The sequence below is a fragment of the Notolabrus celidotus genome, chromosome 9, assembly GCF_009762535.1.
Source record: "Notolabrus celidotus isolate fNotCel1 chromosome 9, fNotCel1.pri, whole genome shotgun sequence".
Classification (NCBI taxonomy): domain Eukaryota; kingdom Metazoa; phylum Chordata; class Actinopteri; order Labriformes; family Labridae; genus Notolabrus; species Notolabrus celidotus.
Genome location: NC_048280.1, coordinates 26,660,925 through 26,682,679, shown reverse-complemented (window position 1 = coordinate 26,682,679; position 21,755 = coordinate 26,660,925). Strand labels below are relative to the sequence as shown.

At 40.2% G+C, this 21,755-nt stretch overlaps 1 protein-coding gene across 3 annotated transcripts in view; it reads right to left on the bottom strand.

Moving 5' to 3' along the window:
* si:dkeyp-14d3.1 (transmembrane protein 132C) overlaps nucleotides 1–21,755 on the bottom strand; it is a 212,263-nt gene that overhangs the window by 51,054 nt on the left and 139,454 nt on the right. For all 3 annotated transcript variants that reach the window (XR_004632379.1, XM_034691641.1, XM_034691642.1), the window contains exon 5: nucleotides 3,117–3,303. Coding sequence is in view for 2 of the 3 variants with exons in the window: in XM_034691641.1 (XP_034547532.1) it covers nucleotides 3,117–3,303 (187 nt within the window). In the remaining variant the exon portion in view is untranslated. The remainder of the gene's footprint in view (nucleotides 1–3,116; nucleotides 3,304–21,755) is intronic.

The following is a 21,755-nucleotide window of genomic DNA, read 5'->3' as shown; positions in this document are numbered from 1 at the left end:
GAGCATCGTCGACACAGCACAGAGGTACGTATCACCAGCATCAGAGGCACCGAAATAGAAATGAATGCAACTTTTGTTTTTGTAATCAGTGCTCATACGACAGAGCGTCTGTCTCTTTAGTCAATGCGATTGATGCCAGTCATTTTTTTTCCTCCTGAATGTTCTTGATCTGAATCAGAAGCCATGCTCTCACTGTGGCTGAACAAAGCTGCAGAGATGGGTAAAGAATCGCTCTGTGTGAGGTTCTATAGGGGGAGCTTTGGTTAATCTACACGAGAGAGAACCTGTGCACTTCTCTGAGGGAGACAGACAGCCTGAGGCTCACCCTCAGGCCAGAACTCACCTCTAGACCCTATTCAAGGCCTGCTGGGAAATATAGATGTTCTCTTCCTGCCCTTCTCGTAAACACCCTCTGCAGACACACACTATGCTGCAGCTCTGCCTGCTTTGTCACAGCAGCAGTGTTGGTATTCAGATTGTAAAGCTCCCGTATGAAGCTTTCAGTTTGTGCCAATTCTGGCGACCCCTGTGGCAGAGCTTTATTTCTTATATCTTTTGTGATTTAACATGTACATGTGTAAGAAGTACTTTCTTCAATAATTCTCATCCTGTTGACTGTAGGCAGTGAAACTGCCACTACCTGTGAATTATCGCCACAGGAAATGTCCAAAAAAGGCTGTTTTTGCAGGTTGCTACAACTCACCACTTCTGTCACCTACCTAACGGCTGTGAGTTACAAGCATTTAAAAATACTTTATAGAAATGATCTTACTGATGGTCTCTTTTTCTTTTGTTGGTCACATGGAGGTCTCAGTAGTAATTTTAGACTGGTTTGCTGGCTGAATACTTATTACAGAAGCTTTAAGTATAAGGGTAATTCAATATAAGTAAGGGAAGTATAGAGAATGGGTGGCTGTGCAAATCATAATCCCTTCAGGGTGAGACAAGACCCCAAAGCAAAGTGGGGCCTTGCTTAATTGTTGTTACAATTAACTGGACACCTCTCCTGAAGGTAACATTAGACAAGGTTAACTGCAGAAATATTTGTGTGGACAGATCTGTTCCAATTCAACTCTCCTTCTTCTCGGACACACCTTTAAACGTAAATGAGCCAATGTTGTTCCACTTTTCTCTATCAGAGATGGTTGGGGTCCGGTAGCTCTTCGGGCTGCTCTCACATCTGTGCCCGGTAACTGTCATTATTCCCCAATTCTTCAGACCAGCCTGACACAGAAGCTAACATTTTTGCCACAGTGTCAACAGGCAGAGGTAAAGAGTGCCAGACTCTCTTCGGCAGATTGATTTGTAACTAGTGTGACCAGTTTGCCCCTTGTATCGCTTTTGTCGCCCCTTTACTGAGGGGTTTCGTCCAATCAGAATCAAGTATTCAACACAGCCAGGTGATAAAGGCATCTATATTGTACTGTCAGGGGGTTACTACATACATTTTTAATGACTGCTTATTATTACTGTTGCAAATGTTTATGTAGAATATAGATGTTGCTGTTCATCTGGCAGGAGATTTAAAAGCTATACTCTATCTGTTTATTTGTTTAATATTTCCTTTGTTTTGATTGTTCTTTCCATTTCCTGCTCTTGGTTTATTTTCGTAAGAACTTCAGGACCAGCATGCATCTGTGTCTGATGTTTTCTATAAGCAGAAACCAAATCAGAATCAGGTTTGTTGCCAAGTAGGCAAACACGCATAATGAAATTGTCTTGGTGTTATTGGGGCATCACAATAGAATATGAATAGAATAAATATTAAGAGCCAAAGTGAATAGTGTAGTAAAGAACAGTAATATTATAAAATGTGTTGTGATATGTGTATACATCTTAATCTTTACAAGGCTTAAATTAAAGAATACCTGAGTGTTCATTCATCCGTTCATTTCATATACCTAGTTTTTCAGTGATAACAAGTATGTTCAGGTTGTTTTCTGTAAATCTGGAAACATTAATGTCTTGATTTAATTAGTTAAAGTGACACTAACTAATCTTGTTATATGTGGTTGATTAAGCCTGTTTTCCCGTTATAACCCGAAAACTTTCGGGTGAGAACAAAACATGCCATGCTACCATTGCCCACACTTATAATGTTAGTTAAGAGTATTTCAATGTCTGTTTTGTGCTTTTACAACTCTGGAGATATCCGTTATGATCATCTGACTCTAAAGCTCCTGTAAGGAACTTTTGGGTTGTGCCAATTTTGGTGCCCCCTGTGGACAGCGCATTACCTCTTATCTCCTGCAAATCTTCTCTGTACATGTCTATGAAGTGTTCTCTGATGAAAGATCTCATTGCTGCCTTTTAACTGTCAAAAGTATCACTCACTGTGAATCTTTGCTGTGGGTCAATGTCAACAAAGGCTGTTTCTTCAGCTAACTCATCTTCCCTGCAGCATTGGTTACAGGCATTCAAATTATTTGCACATAAATTATCTGTCTTGTTGCTGACTGTCTTGTTTGTAGGTCCCAGCAGTTTTAAAACCAATCTGTTTCATAACCAACTAAAAACTCCCCATAGGAGCTTTATGTAGAGATCTCAAAAAACAACTGAAATTAAATTATAGCGAGAAAATGGAGTGAATAAAAAATGTGGGTGCATGTCAGCTTATGCTTCTGTAATAACTAAAAACACAATGATTTCTAATGTGTAAGTATGATAAGCAGGCCTCTCATACACTGTATATGTCATTGTTTCTCATCCTGTTGGTATATTAAATGCACTGGTATAATTAGTACTTCAATGTGGAGGAAGTCTGCATTTGTTAATATAAATATCCTTCCTGCTATGAGGCGAAAAATATATTTTTGTCAGCACTGACTTCATTGAAAATCAGTAAAAACATGTGACAGGGTCTTAAATAAATTCATGTTTGTCCTTCAGGCTGCCACCAGGCGTGATTAAAAGTGCAGCAATTCACAGTCATCTCCAATGCAAAGTATTCCATTCATGAGCTGAGAGAACATTTATGCAAATGTTGATTCAAAAATTCACAGTGTAGGATTAAATAATATTGTGCTCCACATTAACATCACTGTTTCACATTCAGAGTGATGGGTGTGCAGCCGTCTGTTTGGGTGAGGCACTGAGCTGGAAGTGGCATCACTCACCATTGCCAGGGGCACGATGCCCGCCAGGTCCTCCTGGGCCAGCCGGATCTCCGTCTCAGCCTCTTGTGTGGTGGCACGGCCGGTCGGGTACTCCACCTGCCAGGCCATCCAGCGGCTGCCCAGCGGCTCTGGAAAGCTCTCCATTTTCAGATCCACCTGGAGCACCCTTTGAACTCCCGTCTCAGACCTGCCAGAGCGCAGGAAAAAAGAGGGTGTCAGTGAATGGTTAAGCAGATGTCTGGGCGAGAGTTTGAAAAAGAATAAGTGTGTGAGCAGATGTGAGTGTGTGTGACTGTGTGTGTGTGTGTGAGCTTATCCAGCCTCTAATGATGACAAACGGTGCACAAGCGGTGCATGAATGTGTCTGTGGCAGAAATCTATGACATTTTACCAACTGAGATTTCTTTAAATGTCAATTCTCTTTGGGTTTGACTCTCTGGCCAAACTGTCTTCTTCCTAGAAAAATACCGCTCCCTTCTTCTTTATGCCTGGCACACTTTTTCACAGGTGACGTGCCCTGTAAATAAAGCCTAAAACATCCTAGCTGCTCCCTAAATGCGGTTGGAACTAACGTGTCACGCTGCTAAAGTGTTGATGGTCAGGTTTGTCACTGCTGCCCTTGTTTGCAGTAGCAGAGAGTAAATATACGGCGTGCTTTGGCCCGATCTACGGCAGACCTGAATTAAGTCAGACAAATGGGGAGCGCTGATAATAAAATTTCCCGTGGCACCATAAGTCTCTGGTGCTCAGAGTTTAAATATAGCCTGGAGGCGGGAAAGGTCAGCTTTACACGGGAGCAGGAGGAGATGGGAAATGGCACGAGATCTGTTAGCTGCACCGTGCGTGTCAAACAGGCAGGACTCGGGGCCGATAAATTTCATGCACAGTCTCTGTGGTACACCGGTTCAGAACAACAGCTTGTAATTTGAATGTGGTGACAGGGAGAAATGAGGAGGGGGGGGGTAATAAATCCACACGGTAGTTTATTTGCAAAAGAGGTGTGCATGTAACATGTGGAAAATACTGTACAGGCAGAGGCAGGGAAAGAAACCAATTTAAAGCCAATAACATGCAAATAAACAAGAGGGATAGTTAATGTGGTACATCTTGGAAAGAAAACAAAACAAATGTATCACATGCTGAATTATGAATGTGAGACTAAAAACAGTAAAGCAATAAATAATAGAAATGTGTTACCCACTGCTGTCACATTCACATACATCTGACACTGTTTCCCTGTCATTCTCATATTATTCACTTTTATTCTGAGAGAATGAAAGATTTGTTTCACAGCAGTGCACAACAACCCAATTTTCCCATCCAGCAGAGGTGTGTATAAATAATTAAGATGACAACTAAATAACTTGTGTCACATTTCATAACAGAGCGTACTAATCAGAGAGCGGAGCCACTGAAGGCGTAGTACGACAATGTGGACTTACATAACTGTCCCACAATGCCATGAAAGCGACAGATGCTAATCTCTGCTAGCAGACGGGTGAAGAAACAAGGTTTATCAGACAAACAGAGATTACAGATGATGCTCTGAATGTCCAGAAATAAACCTTGGAGCGCCCCACAGTCACCAAGCATCATACAGGACCAGTGTCAGACATCAGCCTGAGTGGCCTACTTTCACAGCGCAGACAGACTTTTGCTGCACAAATGTCGCTTTAGCAGACGTCACACACTCCAGGTATGAGCAATGAGACACAGTTAAAAGTCTGCACGACACTAAGGTATGATTACACAGAACTTACACCACCAACAACTAATTTCTCACCGTCTTTACAGTCAAAGAGCACACAGAACAGAGGAACTTTTTACCCCTCAGAGACATCAATTATTTCCTTCCTCACATGATCCAGCTGGAGGAGTTTCACAGCAGCTGCCGTGAGTTTCTTCCCTCGATAAAAATGCACACAAAATATTGAGGTTATAACATTGCACAGTGCAAGGTAAAAAATAGTCCTGCTGCCTCATTCTAATGTGCAAGTTTTTGCATTTTTGTGACAAAAATATCCAACTTAAAAGAAGACCTGAAAATACCAAAACCAGGACAAGAGGAGGGAAGAGAGGAAACAGGATGTTTGGGTGGTACACGGGGAAGATGAAGGACAAGAGTGGAGGCAGTAAATTAAGTGCAGACTATTGCTTAAAGGGAAAGATTTATTTATTTATTTTCAAAGTTTGTGTAGGTGTTTCACCTCCAGGGGGTCCCAGGCAGTTTGACCCCTTTGATGAGAACATTATAAAGAAAGTCATACCCAAACACTCATGCCAGTGTAAGTTTACGCTCTATGTTGACATTTTTCACCACTTTACTTTGCTCTTGGAAAGCTCTGTTGTTATTTCACTAATCTTGGACATGACACATACGTGCTCCTTCGCCTGTAGTGCTCTGATACACTGGTAGCTGTTCGGGTCTGCAGCCTTCATAGAGACAAAAAATACAACCAAACTAAAACATGTGTGATTCTGACAGTGATGATGACATGCTGTGGACATAAGAGCATATCTTTATGAGTATACAGAGGAATAACAGGACTCAACAGATGGACTGAGAGAGGGGAGAAACTTCTGTGCTAACTGGACAGCAGGAGAGATCCCAAGTTACCTGCTGGTGAAGTTGAGTTGTGAGCCAATACTATCAAACCGATAGAGTTAGTGGTGTCAGGAGTGGGACTTGGTAACAGGAGTACTTCAAGACCTGTCTGAATCAGAGGATACCAGCGGCTCACATACGGCTGCAGTCTGCATCACTCACCATCCAGAGTTCACTGCCTCACTGAGCGCAGCTGTTTCACCGACTTTATTCAAATTTCAAAAGTTAATCCAGAAAACATGAAAAAATTAAAGTGCGTCTTTACAGTGAGTGTTCAGCTCTCACTGCTTTTCTTTATTGCATTATGACACAACACATGGTCTACATGCTGTTTACCTCATCAGAATACACTGTGTTAGCTTCTGAAAGGGAAGACTGAGCAAACTCAACAGACATTACTGTGTCCGCTTAGTAATGTGCACTATTTGTTGCTTCAAATAATGTCAAAGTAAGATGCATAACTATCAAAATATATACCATACAAGCATACTGAGCAAAAGGTCAAGCTGACTTATTGATCATAGGCCTGATTAGCTCATCAGTGTGCTGTAGTTGGAGGAACACGTGTTGCATCTCAGAATAGTGCAAAAAGAAATGGGCTTTCAGATGACAAAGTCAAGCACTGAAAAATGTCACAATAGAGCATAAACATACACCAACTTTAGTATTTTGGTAGAACTTTCTTACAGTAAATAAAGTAAGTGTTAGAGCTGACCCTGTGTGCAGCAGTTGATAGCCTTGCTTCACTTTCTCAAAGGGGCAGAGCTGCCGGGCATCCCCTGAGGCTAAAACTCTGAATGTTTGCAGTTTTGTGTTTGTTTAAAAGTGTGATGAAAATGCCCATGCCCAAAGATGTGACTGTAATTAATTCATAATGGACGTTTATGAGAAAATTGTTTATACACAGCTTTTTTACAATGACTCTTAAAAACCAAAGCTGCTGCTGGTTATAAATCTGGCCTGCCAATAATTTGTAAAGCAGGTGGCGTAAAGTGGGAACAATTAGGGGACATTTTGGGCTCTTTACCTCGCATACTAAGCCTGGCAGCAGTCTGTTTGTTATTGTCCGCTGTACTTGACCCCCATTGACACCCATCATAAAATGAAACCTGACAGACACGACGGCATCAGGGTGAAAGTGACTCAGACGCTGTGTCACAGACATCAACAACACACACACACACACACACACACCAGCCCGGCCGGCATCCTGAGTCAACCCCTTCTCTTCCAAGTGAGCTAATCACATGGCTCGCTGGGGGAAACTGTTCATTTCTCTGTCACTTCCAGCATGCGGTCTAATTCAATTAGTAACAAAAGGGGGCCTGTGGATGTATGCCACACAGCTGGCCTCGGCTTGATAATTATCTGTAAACTAGCCTCTGTTGGACTGAATCTGAAGCGGTGTAGCTGACCTGAGGGCAGCCAGAGGCGACAGAGAGGGGCTCAGGAGATAACAGGCCCTAAAGTCGGGAGCAGCTGGCCCTGTGACTCGAGAGGAAATCAGAGTTGACAAGGTGCTGCCTGAGACGGCTGACAACTGACTCCCTGAGAATAGCAGGGAGATGGCTGAGAGGAGGCTGTGGACGCAGATGCAGGATGCCCATTAATCACAGAGACACCAGCAGAGTTATAGGACACACGGTGACACCCAGGGAAACATGAGTGAACAGCTTTGCACTGTAATTTGTTTGTTTAGGATGCTGTAAGTCACACTGCATACATCAAAACAACATTTTAAAGCCAAACGATGTAATAAAAGATGACACAAACAATTGACAGAAGCCTCTCACAATACTGGTATTGTCAAGTTCATGGAAATGTAAACCCTGTTTAGTCCAGAGAGATACTCCAGAAATGGGCAGTAAGAAGAAGCAAATGCAGCGAAAAGGCAAAACAAAAAGCTTAAGGTGGTTTGGTCCATGAGGAGAAGACAAAATATAAAATTGATAAACTACCAGAAACATGAGATACGCATCCATCCACACAAGAGTTGCGGACAAAGTGGCACAGGAATCGGGGAGGTAAATGACTTAGCACACCTGGAACAGGAGAGATATAGAGAACAAAATAAAGGGGCCAAAATAACTGAAAGAAAGAGTTGAAAAACAGAGAAAGAACCAAGGAGCAGGCATTTCAAACTCAGGCAGTTCCCTCTCTCTTCATAATTCATATCCAATAAATTTAAGATGGCTAAAAAAAAATAATCTTAATAAAACTAAATCAGTTTTGTATCAGCAGTCAGACACAGAGGATTATTTGTAAATTCACACCACAGCACAATGAGACATTACAGACTGTCAGTATGCTCACTGATGACTCTTTGTTTGTTTGTTGGCTTTTAGGCTCAACGTGATTAAAAGAGATTTTGAGTCATTTTAACTAAATATTTCAAACTGAAATATCAGCTTTGAGTAAGCCAATTAGTAATCAAGCTGTGCTTTGAAACTTATTATTTTCAGCATTGATTACTTTGCTAGTTGGCTAAATATTCCTAAAACCTAAAGCCAAGGGTGATTGCTTATTTCTGTGCAAACATTTGAAAGAAATGAAGCTCCTCAATTAACTATAATACAGACAAAATAGTCTTACAAATGAGAAGTCAAAAGGGAGAGAATCCCAGGATCCTGGGTTAAAAGCAGACTCTCTAACAGGGTCAGACACACTTAGTATCCTTTTCAAGTCACACAGAGACTGAGGCAGTGTCTGTTTTTCTCCAGCCTGACACAAGGTTAACGTCTACAGTCTGATATGTCTCAGGGAAAAGCTGTATGGTTAAGGTATGAGAAAACAGAAGGACAAAACAGACTGCATAGTATTGATTACTAAAATAACCCTTTCTCTTTGCAGAAGGGTTCATGATACAGACCCTTTAAAGCCCTCTGCGTCTCATTAAATGCTTGAGGACACTTTGTGTATCTGAATATGACAGCTCATGGATGACATTGGGCCTCATGCACTAATAAATGCGTAGAAATGTTCTTACTCTGCGCATAAAATAAGTGCTACGCAAAATCACCGTCGGATTCATGACACGTGCGCACCAGCCAATTTTGTTCTCACCACCTTGCGTATTTTAGTGAATCATAATCATTCTAAATCGACAGGCGAGTGCCCGCAATGTGCAATCAGCATACTACCACGCCCCAATTCATACATATAAGGACATCTGTTTGGTGCATCAAGAGGCTGAATTTCACCTCGAGCTGAAAAATATATGGCTAAATAATTGCTGATACATTTATATTTGTTGTCAATGATATCCATTATTTATATCAAAGTGGGATGGCTTGGGGTGGCATATCCTACCATCTGATTGGCCACCCAAAGTGCCAACCCAAAATCCTTCATTACGATTGACTTTTAACCCAGTCAGAGGCAGTACTTATGTACTACAAAAATACTTTTAGGCTATGTTGTAGTTGTAGTATTATGATTAGTCCATTATCATTCTTTAAAGTTCCTGCAAATAGTACATACATTCATCATTATTGGTACTGTATACGGGAATCTGAATGAGCTGTGTTGTTGTTGCTATTATTTGTCTCTGTCCATCTGTCTCTCTCTTCATCTCACTCTATCCCTCATGTCAGATGGCTGTCTGACAGGAGTATGGTTCTGCTCGAGGTTTCTGCCTGTTAAAAGGAAGTTTGTCCTTGCCACTGTAACTTTCTAAATGCTGCAAAGTGCTCTGCTCATGGTGGATTAAGATTAGAGTGGACTGAGTCCTGTCTGTAAGATGGGACAGGATCTTGTCCTGTCTTGATGTTGGGTCTTTGTTAGTATAACAGAGTATGGTCTAGATCTGCTCTTCTATAAAGCGTCTTGAGATAACATTTGTTGGGAATTGGGTTAATATAACGATTGATTGACGAGAGGGGTGTGTCATTATTATTATGTTATCCCTACTTACTTTCTGCATGTTAAGATAATCTGCAAGGGGTGATGAGGTTTGAGCCTAGACGCCACAGACAATGTTATTATTCTAAAATAAAGTTTTGATCAATTGAACGTGAGATGAATTACTGAAATGTCTTTGATGTGTATTATGGTTTCATTATTCGACACAAGATATCAAGGTGGATGGCGTGCACATCCAAACCAAATGTATTTTACAATTGCTAGATCAGACATCAAACCCAAGACTGAGTCAAAAAAGGATCCACACATTGTACAAAAAGCTCCAAGCAACTTTAACTGAGAAAAGCAACACTTTGATCTCACAGATCTTCTTCAGGCATTGTCAAGTCAACATCCCATGGAAAGACGAGCGGTGTAAAGAAACAAACACTTTCATCACACAGGTAAATGTGTTCTGCATTTTTCAGAGTCAACCTGCTCTTTAGTTGGCCCAATCAGGAGCAGAGTTGGACAACACTGTCTGATAGTCCTGCATGGGGGACAAAGCATGTCTCGATAAAAAGGGTAAAAGCAACTAGAAACAACTGGAATCAAATACCACACAGCAAATCAAACACTAAGCCAGATATATCTCCCTACTACTATATAGAAAGTAAAAGATTTTTTTTTCATAGATAAAACTAAATAAATCATAATATATTATATGCCCAGAAAAATGTCAGTTGTGTGTTTCATAGAACATAGGTTAAGTCCTTAAGTGATAGAGTATTAAGGCTAGAAATGTAGAAAGACTCTTTTTAAAAGGATGTAGTTGATGTCTCCTATCCTTCTGGGGGAGTTTTTACCTGTTTAATCCAATGAAATGTGACAAAAGTGATGTATCACAATCCCAACACAACCCATCCCAGTGTGGATGAGTAGTGTTTTATAGAGCTGAAATCTTAGGTTAGCTTAGCTTAGGTTCCTTTGGTCATTAGTGAATAAGATACTTTGTGCTCAAGATACGTGTTAAAACAAAGATGATGGGACATTTGATCATATACTTTTTTTTTTTTTTGCATCACAAGTAATAATACCGTCGATATAATTGTATTTATGTGTGTGTGAGTGAAAGATTGGCATTACATTGTGTGCATTGTCCACACACGTGGCTACCTGCGGGAATAGCTGATAAATAACAACTTTATAATCCTGTTTTCTTTATGAATTATACTGTAGAGGGAGCACTGAATGCTTTGACTTCACTCTTGGGTAGCTTTCATGTCATCTATCTTGTCATAGATGCAACAGGATACCATAGTTTTATTAATGACATTGAAATGAAGTAATTTTTGCTTTATTTATATTTTTGGAAATTAACCTTCCTTTAGACAAAAAAAATCATCTTTAATAATTAAACATGGAAGATATAGATTTCAACACTCTGTCATGTTACTTCTTAATCTAAAATCCCCGATACATGGAAATGAAACAAATACATGACACTTTAATGTTAGAAGTTAAATAATGTATATTTGCACAGACATACTTTGTACCCTTGCATCAGTTGGTGCTCAAGTAGACCAACTCCACTCAAAATAATCTGGACACGCCCCTGATTTTGCTCTGCATGGGACATACAAATATCTAAATAACAATTTTGTTCCCAAAAATAATTAGACTCCTTCATAATTAATATTCTCAACCTCTTCCACATGCTTTTTCAAACAGTGTTATCAACTAATCCTAAGTTGTATTATTCGTCTTCTGTCTTCACATGAAACAGCCTAACAAGCTCTGAACAGAGGAGATTGAGATGTGTCTTATCTGGATGTAGCATTGTAGAAGGTTATTGAATTTAGGCCACAGGAAGTTTAAAGGAAGATAGATCTAAATGTCAAAATGAATAAACAGACAAAAGACAAAGTTATTGGAGGAATTTCCTTTTGAGCAGATTTCTCCAGAGAAAGAGCTATAATAGAAGAAGCGTCTATTGTGCCATTATCAAACTTGCTGTGTCATTGTGACACTCCTTGTTTAATCTCCTGCTGATGTGATAGGATCCGTGTGTCCACTGCCTCGCCCAGAGGGAATAAGAGAGAGGAAAAAAAAGGAAGACTAAGACAGAGAGAAAGAGAAATGGAGAGCGAGACAGAGGGCCTTTGTGGGATAAATAAAGTGGCATTTTTAGGTCCAATGCCTCCATTTCTCAGCTAGCAGATCAAGTTTTCCTCGACATCCTCTGCTATTATTCCAACATTAGACAACAAATGACGTAGGGGAAATGTCTGGAAAAACATTTCAAGCTCTGGCCAAAATTCTTTCCTTTTTGGGAGTATATTTTATGTATCAGAAAAAGATAGAAAAGATGTAGAGAACACACCTCAAAGGGCCACAACAAACCTCCGCAGAACACCGAGTAATGCTGCCGATTCACTGTAACAAGAGACGCCGAATGGAAACAGAATGGTAGATGAAGATGCATAATGCAGGCAAGGTGTGTGTGTGTGTGTGTGTGTGTGTGTGTGTGTGTGTGTGTGTGTAGGTGTGTGTGTGTGTGCGTGTGTGTGTGTGTGCATTTATGTGTGTAAGGGTGTGGGGATGTGGAGGAGGGAGGGTTCATGCAAACTCTAAACTACTTGTGGATGAAAAAAATAATCAAATTTGTGGCTTCAGTGGTGCCTGAAAACAGCACCCTGAAACTCTGCTGTTCTCATGCTCCGTCACCTGGAACAGCAATAAACCAGTCAGCACAATGAAGCCAGAACACATACAAATGCAGCTACACACACACACACACACACACACACACACATGCACACGCACACACACATATATATATACAAACATGTATGAGTGTACTCAGTATATACTGTACACCAGAGCATCCATGCATGAATCTATGCTTGCACATCCATGCTGAAACCCTTTAGAGCCAATCATTCATGCAATATGGAGTTTTCTCAATCCAATATAGACTTCAGTATGCAACACACTGTACTGACTATAAAACATCCTTACATGTGTTTGCATGTCCACCTAACACTGGACTACATGCAAAAGCAACAGATTGTGAAATGCAAAACAAAAGGCATCAATTGCCTAAATTATATGCAAATGTGTAAACAAGCTATAAGAAAAAACAAACACAACATGGCCCTGGGCTGCAGAGAGTTGTGGTGCAACAAAAAGAAAGCCCCTCTTTTTTTTTTTGCAGACTGAAAAACAAATATTTCATCAGACAATTTAAAGAATTTGAGGCTCATACTGAAATGTATTTCATCAATGTGGATTTTTCTGCGCCTGGATTCATTGCTAAAAGAAGAGTAGAAAATGTCCATCACAGTTCAAGAAGAAAAAAAGTGAAGATATTCTGTATGATGATATAATACAGAAACAAAGATAAATGATTGTTTGATTTAGCAGATTACAAATTAATCTTCTGTCATTCCATTAGTATACTCATTGTTCTGTCTTCATCTGCTTTGTGTTGAGGAGATCCTCAGCGCAAACCCCTCGCTGAGTTTCTGTATTCTCATGCAGCGCTGTTATTAATGTGTGGATTATGGCTCTGATTAATAACATTGTTCCAACGTGTGGTGCAGCATTTGAAAGCCTTTTTCTGAACCTTCCAACTGGCTGCTGCTCTTATTGGTTTTACAACAAATGCTGACAGAACTATAGTGCTAACACTACACTTTTACCAGAGCCATTGTGAGTAACTTAGGATTTAAGAAAAAATATATATTAATGCAGTTTTTCTGCAAATGTTGGCAGTTCCAAGCCTTTTTTCCGATGTAAGGAACATCATGCTGATGGAGAATGTGAACCCCTGCATATATTTTTGGCCTAAAACAATTGATGTTTTAAAGTGAGATATCTAAAATGCCTTGCCCTCAAACCCGTATGCACTACTAACCAGCTCCTGTAATAAGCTAGGTCAGCTTTACAAATTGCAGAGTTGAGGCTGAACTGCTCCCAATATTATATTATTATCACCATAGTGCTGTATTGGCTGCCACCAATTGAAATGCTTTTTTTTATATATGTTTCTGCTTACCTGACATTTATGATCACTGTTATATTGTGAATCTCTTAAAGTCATTTACAGGCTCAAAGTTGTATTAAGAGTGTCATCAACACAGAAGAAAGGACTGCTACAGAGATAAACTTGATGTTTTGCAATAGGTAGCAGAAATAACCATTGTATTGCTTTCTTCTGAGCCACCATACTTCTTTTACGACAGCTACAATAGAACACAGTAGTTGTAGCTTTACACATACTTCAGCTGGACAGACTTCGTGGAAATGGAATATAATAATAGTGTATCATTACCTGAATATAAGTTGTTTTGATTTTGTCAACCTTGAATGAGCCTTTTATACAAGGAGCATGTTCGCTTCCAAGAAGGCCTCTATCTTGCACTGCCATGTTTTTATCATACAAAGGAACCAGAAACATTTTTGTGGTCAGTGAGTGGCCACATCAAATGGTTAAAGATTATAAGATAAAGAGGAGGATGTTTTTCTTGATACAAATTGAGGATCACACAGGATTAAGGGAGCGTTTAAATGCAGAATCTGCTCGACATATCCAATCTACACACTTTACCTTTAAGAGATAATATTAAGAGCTGATGTTAATAACACTGTTTATTTAGAATATAGACATCAAACATCTAGACTTGTCCAAGCAGTGGACAAATCTTGGTTCTCAGTCTGAGAAAAGCCCATTACAAGTGAATTATCCTGTGCTGCTTCTAACAAGGCTGGACTTCAGAGGTCAGAGCTTCTTTTTAGGCCTGATTTCTGAGAAAAGACCCCGATGATCACAGCATGGAGTCAGAGCAGAGACTCTTTGTCCTCCATGGTCCTCTGATTAGCCGCTCTGCAATCAAAGCAAACCACTCAGAGCCTGAATGCACCACCGTATAGGAAATGTGAAAAAAAATCAAAGCCACAAAGTCAATGCAGAAAGAGTAAAAACTATTCTGCAATGATGTGAAAGAAAAGAGGAGAAACACTGCATATGTTTCCATTAAACCATATTATCATGAGAGTATATATTATAAGGCTAATGTTAGAGAGCAGTTTGCGTGTGGAAGCTGGGTGCTTCTACAGAAAATACATCAGCATTTTAGACAGATGAAACCTGGGTACAAAAGGTTGGTTAAGTCCACACGTATCTTTATATTCCAAAGACTATTTTCACACGACAGGAGACGGCAGAACAACGGGGGAGAAAAAGCCAAAGGGTGAGGAATGGGGGAGCGTAGGAGGAAAAGCCCCCTTAGAAACCCGCATCCCAGCGGACCATTTCAATTCAGCCTTGTCCAGAATAGAAAGAGAGATGGCGACAAGGGAAGAAAAAAAAGGTGTAAACTCCTCCTGAAACACTGTCAGATAAAGGGACGACAGGAATGAGAATAATAGTGATAAATGTCAGAGAGGTGGAGCCGCCTCTGTGGCACAGGAGGGTTCATGGTTATGCAGAGATGGATTGTATGTAGGAGCCACGAGGGAGTTTAGAGTCTGATAGAAGATTGAGAGAGATCATATAAGAATGCAGACAGCTTCAGATAATCCTGGAGAAAAGACTGGATTGATGGAAAGACTATGAAGATTTCTGAGCATATTTAAAGTAAAAAGTCTTGTATGGTCTTTAGAAAGTAGATGTGGCCACTGTGATGTCACCTTTTAGATCTTATATTGAGTTTACCATTTAGTCCCTCTCTTGATTTTTAAAGTAAGAAAGCAGGTAGACCTGATGGCCTGTCAGTCACATGTAGCTGTAACATATGTCAATTACACATTTATCTTTAAATGGGACCATAATTCAACAAATAAACATGCTGGTTTGAAGAAGTTTTGAAACTAGAGAATTAATCCATAACTTCTTACATACAACTGTACCATGCAAACTTAAACATGTTAGCAAGGCAAATTTTGTTTGCTTTTTTTTAAGATGCCTTCGTTGGCCAAATAACTCTGGTGCTAAAGTATCAATGAACTAAATAAACACAAGTGACAGTAAGAGCAGGACTACCTCATAAACTGTACATAACAAGTGAACAAAGTCATGTGGCTTTACACATGTGTTAATGGAGTAGTTTCCTGAAGTCACATTTGGTCGTCTTGGCCCATCATGCTGTATTGAAGTAGACTTTAAACAAGGGTTTGAGACCTTAAACACATTAGGAAAATGTTTCCGGTGGTACCAATCCAACCGAGAATCAGGGACATTCCCAGCCCCTTTATTACATGGGGTGCCTCAGGGTTCAATTCTTGGTCCCATTCTTTTAACTGGGAAATAATTATCAGTCATTTTGGTTGAATATGCTATCACTGCTACACTGACAAAACACAGTCTATGTTTATGTTAACCCTAAAGACTGGCAGCTAAGTCTCCCTGGAAAACTGCTTGCCTGCCATCAGGAACTGGATGTCTTGTAAGTTCCTCTGCTCAATTCAGATAAAACACAGCTTCTTATTATCAGCCCTGAATTCTCCCCCAGCAACATTCTCCAGCAGATTGGACCTTTCTCCATGTTTGCCAAACTCTTCTCATGAAATCTTGGCATTTTGTTTGACTCCCTTCGGAAATATGATGTTCATGTTGAAAAATTGGTCCAATCCTGCTTTTGCCAAAAGCAAAACATTGCAAAAACAAGACAATTGTATCAACAGATTCTTCTCTCAGCTTGATTGTGTTATCCACTTTTCACCTGCCTCTGTTGATCCACTCAAACAAGACATCAGCTTGTTTGCTGCAGCCATACTTTAAACTGGGACAAATCCTAGATCCCACATTATTCGAAATCTGACATCACCACACTGGAAGCCAATTACACTGAGAAATGATTTTAAGATGACTTTGATTACTTCTGAGGAACTGCTTGGCTTAGCCTTGTTTTTATTTCAGATTGTTAAAATCCCTGCACAACAGCATGACCTCTTAGGTCATCCAACAAGAACCTCCTGGTGTTACCACCCTCAAATCTTAACAATTGAAGGTCAATGCTCTTTCACTGTTTTAGGCTCACGACTCAAGAATTCACTCCCCCATGCCATTACATCTACTGAATCTGTTGATTGTGCCAACAAACTATTTAACACCCCCTTATTTATTTGACTTTCAGATTATCTTCCACTGCTCATCTCTGCATGTTTGACTGTGTTTTTGTTGTTTTTATATGTATTCAATCACTAAGATGGGGCAATATATGCAATGTTTATTATGATTATTTTTGTGTCATTTTCCCATCTGGTTTCATACAACCAGACTCTTTTTGTAACCAGTCTCCCCCTGCTGGCCATTAGAAGAATGCAGGCTCAGGCACTTCTTATTGGTTTCAAAGTTTTAGAGGCTATGCCAACTTTTAGTCATTGGAGTTCTGTGATCATTTCAGTTTCAATTTTGCAGTGAAGGCAGATGGGAGAAAACCTCATTCAAGAAAGAAGTTCCTTTCAACATGTCAATTCTGAAGACGATAGAAGAAATGACAGAGACTTTGTGACAGACAAAATTAAAAGTTAGATCCTGGCAGAGGCATCTCTTCAGGAGGTTGGTTTTGATTCAAATTAAACTCCGGGTTAAGAAAAGCACGAAATTCAAAACACCCTTTTTCCTCTTTCACTGACACCAACAAAATGTTCATGCAGTCTGCAGGCTCTTTCTCCTTCTTCTCCAGAATATGAGCTATAAAGATCCTTCTGTACAAAATGCTAGCTGATTGGAGCCCACAGCCACCTGCGCCCAACATTAACCTGTCTGTATGACATTCAGAATGACAGCAATTTTACATTTGATTTAACTTTAATACCAAGCCCTGAACGGAGAAGCTTGTGCATGTAAGTGTTTGTGCATGTGAAGGATCCCTGTATTTCCAACATGTCTGAGAATTTCCTACATGAAGGCTGCACTGAAAGTCTGCTGATACAATCAGGCGGGCTGGATCATCCCTCATGTTGCCATCATTTCCTCCAAGATACTAAACCAATACCTTTGATTTATGGTGCGTCGACTGACATTCAAAACACACCTCTAAACTGGCAGAGAAAAAATAGAGCAATACTAAAGTGGGCTGTTAAAAGCAGCTCTCTGTTTTAAAGGCTGCGGTGGAGATGTGGGAATGTGATGAAATTACATAGATTCTGCTAACAGCCTTTTAAATTTACTACAGGAGGCATAAATCCTTTAACACATCGCTGTCTTGGGATACAAATTTTTCTTCAGGAAATTCCACCGCATGTCTGTCCTGCTGTAAAATAATCGACCCAGCCTGTCTAATACACTTTTCATAGCAGCCACTGATGTTAAACAGAAAAACAAAACAGTCTTAAACATTTCAAGATGAAGGGATCATTGCAAGGTAAGATGCTTGACTTCTCTTTGAGTACCTGAACTTTCACTTTACTGTACTGTAATGTTGCCTTGCACTTAACTTTGAGATTAATAAGCCATTAGCAACATTAAGCTGATGATATTCATCCTCCTTTATAAAGCCTCGACCACACGAAAATATATTTAAAATGACATACCTAACAAAAGCAGATTTAACTGTTTTATTCGTATAATGAGTTGTGCAACAAAATAGCCAACTCAGCTCCCCACATACTAACAAAACCATTTTGCAACAACCATTGACGACTTTCATAACTGGAAATCTTGCAAAAACTCTCATGGTCAAACATGACTGCAGAGTAAACAAACTATGGGATAGCTTATATTCTCCTATCCTCTCCTTATTCGGAAAAGGATAGGACAGTGGATAAGACAGGAAACCAGGGACCGCAGATTCGAAACAAACCTGTCCCCTTGAGGGCCACGTCCTCTGTACATGGGGTGCACGACTTAACCATTAGGCCAAATCGGCACACTATTGTACAGTTAAACCTGTATTCATGAATGCTGTGATGAGCTGTGTTCAAAGACAATTTTTTTTGGAGTCCCTTTTGAGCTCATGCAGGGATTTCCACTACAGAGTCATGTCTATTTAATGACGTGCCTCCCAAGAGTCCAAAAAATCACAGCAATCCAGTATTGTTTTTCAGTCTTGACCCTTTTTCACAAAGATTTTTCCAGATTCTCTGATTGCTTCGTTGGTATGTTGTGCTGTAGTTGATTTAATCCCCAAATTCTTTGCATTTTTTCTGAGGAGCATTATTCTGTAATTGTTGAAGTATTTGCTAGCGCAGTCTCTCACAAAGTGGTGAACTTATTCCATTCTTAACTCTTGAGGGCCTCTCTGGAGAGTTGCTTTTACATCCAGTCATGCTATTAACCTGTTGCAAATTATGCTCCCTCGTCAGTGGATGTTCTTTCAGGGTTTGTTTTTGTTTTTTTTTGTTTTTTTGTAGCATTAAACATAATTTAATTGTTTCATTTTTCTGTTTGTCCCACCTTTTGGGGACAGCACTACTCGTCTCATCACTATCATCGCTCCCTCTATCTCTTATTCTCCTCTGTCCCTCTTTCCAGACCCAACTTGGTCGAGGTAGATGGCTGTCTAACATGAGTCTGGTTCTGCCTGAGGTTTCTGCCTGTTAAAAGGAAGTTTTTCCTCGCCACTGTAACTAGCTGAATATTGCAGTGCGCAATGCTCATGTTGGATTAAGGTGGGGTAAGTCTGAGTCTTACCCTGTCATGGTGTTGGGTCTCTGTTCATAATTTGACATAGAGTGGTCTAGACCTCCTATGTTTGTAAAAGCGTCTTGAGATAACGTTTGTTGTGTTTTTGCGCTATAGCAATACAGATAGATAGATAGATAGATAGATAGATAGATAGATAGATAGATAGATAGATAGATTGATAGATTGATAGATTGATAGATTGATAGATTGATTGATTGATTGATTGATTTGTGTAACATGTTCCAGGCATAAATATCAAAATAAGCATACATTTCTCCTAAAACAAGAAAACCTTTGATATGTTATCTATTCACTATTTTCAATTAAACATAGGCTTTGAATTATTTGCAAATCATCAAAATGTCTTTTTATCAACATTTTACAAAGCACTCCACATTTTTGAGTTGGGGTTGTATAAATTGATCAAATCAGACATAAAAACGTAAAAAAAAAAAAAAAGAAATGTTGGCACCATGATGGATTACAGATTAGGGCACTGACCATGAACCCCACTGTTCTTCGTTTATGAGCCTTGTTGCATTTGTTCCCCTTTCTCTCTCCTCTAATTTCCTGTCATCATTCTGCTGTCAGCTATCCAATTTCAGTTTTAAGTTAATAAAAAAAGAATCAAACTCATTCCGTAATACACTAAGACACCTTCACTTTCAAAGAAGGTGTTCTGCACCGCTGCCGCTTTGTTCTTCCCAAAAGGCTGAAAAAAAAACACGTTCTGCAAATTCAATTTTCCATTTATCTTATTCTCAGGAGTCCCAGAAAAAAAGATTGGGCTGTTACATTTCAAATAATCTACAGAGCCTGAATTAAAACCCACTTTTAATAAGCATCAGATTCCTTTTTAATTTAATCATTTATTCTTTACCCCTTTCTAACGTGCACACAGAGAAAAAGGGCTGAGTGCTATTAATTATACGATTATAATGAACCATGGGGGGAAACTGAGGGCTTCTGGCTTGTGTGCATCAAACCCAAAGAGGGGATCACATTTCCGATTAGCTTAACAGTGTTCTTCAGCATTCACTGGCTAAAATATTCAACTCCCACACATTCCCCTGCTCCCTTTTCTCTGCTAAGTCTTACAAAATGTCACACACTGGATTAAATGTACAATGGAAAAGGGAGAATTCAGTCTTTCCAAGTAGGAGGGGCCATATGTGGTGTTGAGATGGACATGGGAAAGTATGTTATACTGCTGTAATTTAAACAGCTCAATTCATTTAACCTCCAAGATAATATAAATGTTTGGTTGGCAGGATAGAGATAGAGGTAGAGGAGTGTCAGGAGGGAATTTTTCTGTTATTACATTTGTTTCTCAACTTGCTCCAGATTGTCTTAAGGGGGACAACTGGAGCACAGTCTGTTAGCAGTGGCATATTCAATTCCCACACAACAAAATCTCATCTTGGAGTTAATGAAATGCTCCATGCCAACAATTGTCTAATCAAAACTAAATGCTTTTTCTGCAGCACAGCATCGTTAGAGTCCATCAGCTGGAGTAGTCTCCGTGCTTTAATGGATCCCTAATGATGGCGGCCATCATCACTGGTGACCTCAGACTTCCGTGCAGCAGACATCACTCCCCAGTCAGCTGAGCTCTATATCTGTCTCGTTCATTGCTCAAGCTATCTAAAAAGCAAATTGCGACTTAATAAATTGCTACTTGTCCTAACAGTTACATCCAATTTTCCCCACATCAGGGCTCTCATCTCAGGGCCGGATCCCAGGCATTAAGCACAGATAACTCATCTACACACACACTAGGGGGCAGCAGACACTGAGCCCTAGGGCGCTGAAGCAAGGGTTTATGCAGAGCTGATCCCTGTCCCCCTTCTCCTCCCCTCTCCCCCACTCCTCCACAGGCTCCCCCTGCTAGATCTGCGGGTGACATCATGTGACCGTCTGGGCCTGCCCTTGCACCTGCAGGTGCTGCGACACTGGCAGCGACTTGTCCTCTGAGGGGAAAAAGGTCCTCAAAGACCTGCAAAACCTGGGTCCTCCTTTCAGCTCTGCCACTGTTGGCATGGCAACAGAACTTGGAGAACACACAAGAGTCATTGACCAACAGAGGCCCAGATATGAGATCAATGGTACTCTTCCGCAACCCGGACTTGTATGGATGTGCAAGGTTAAGCTGCATCTCCTGTGAGACACAAAGCAGAGTCAAAGACTCGAGGAGAGGATCAGCTTGATATTACAGCGTGTGTTTTTGAACACAGGTCAGTGGAACATAAGGACAGCAGAGCCAGATGTCAAATTCTGCAGAGATCTGTGCCAGAATGTTATGAAAAAAGTAGTTCACAGTGCTAAATGAAGGTTTAAATCACATAAACATAGCAGAAAGCTCAAAAAATCTCTAAAAAAGGTAGAGAGGGAAAGTATACAGCACATACTCGGGCTAATTAATGCATGTGCACCAAATATACCCATGGCTCCTGTTCACATGCGCACACAAGTCACACTCCTGCTGTCCCAAATAAACATATGGGTAAACACAACTGCTTTGTTTGTGATAATTACAGTGTGGGCATGATTGCTTTGTACC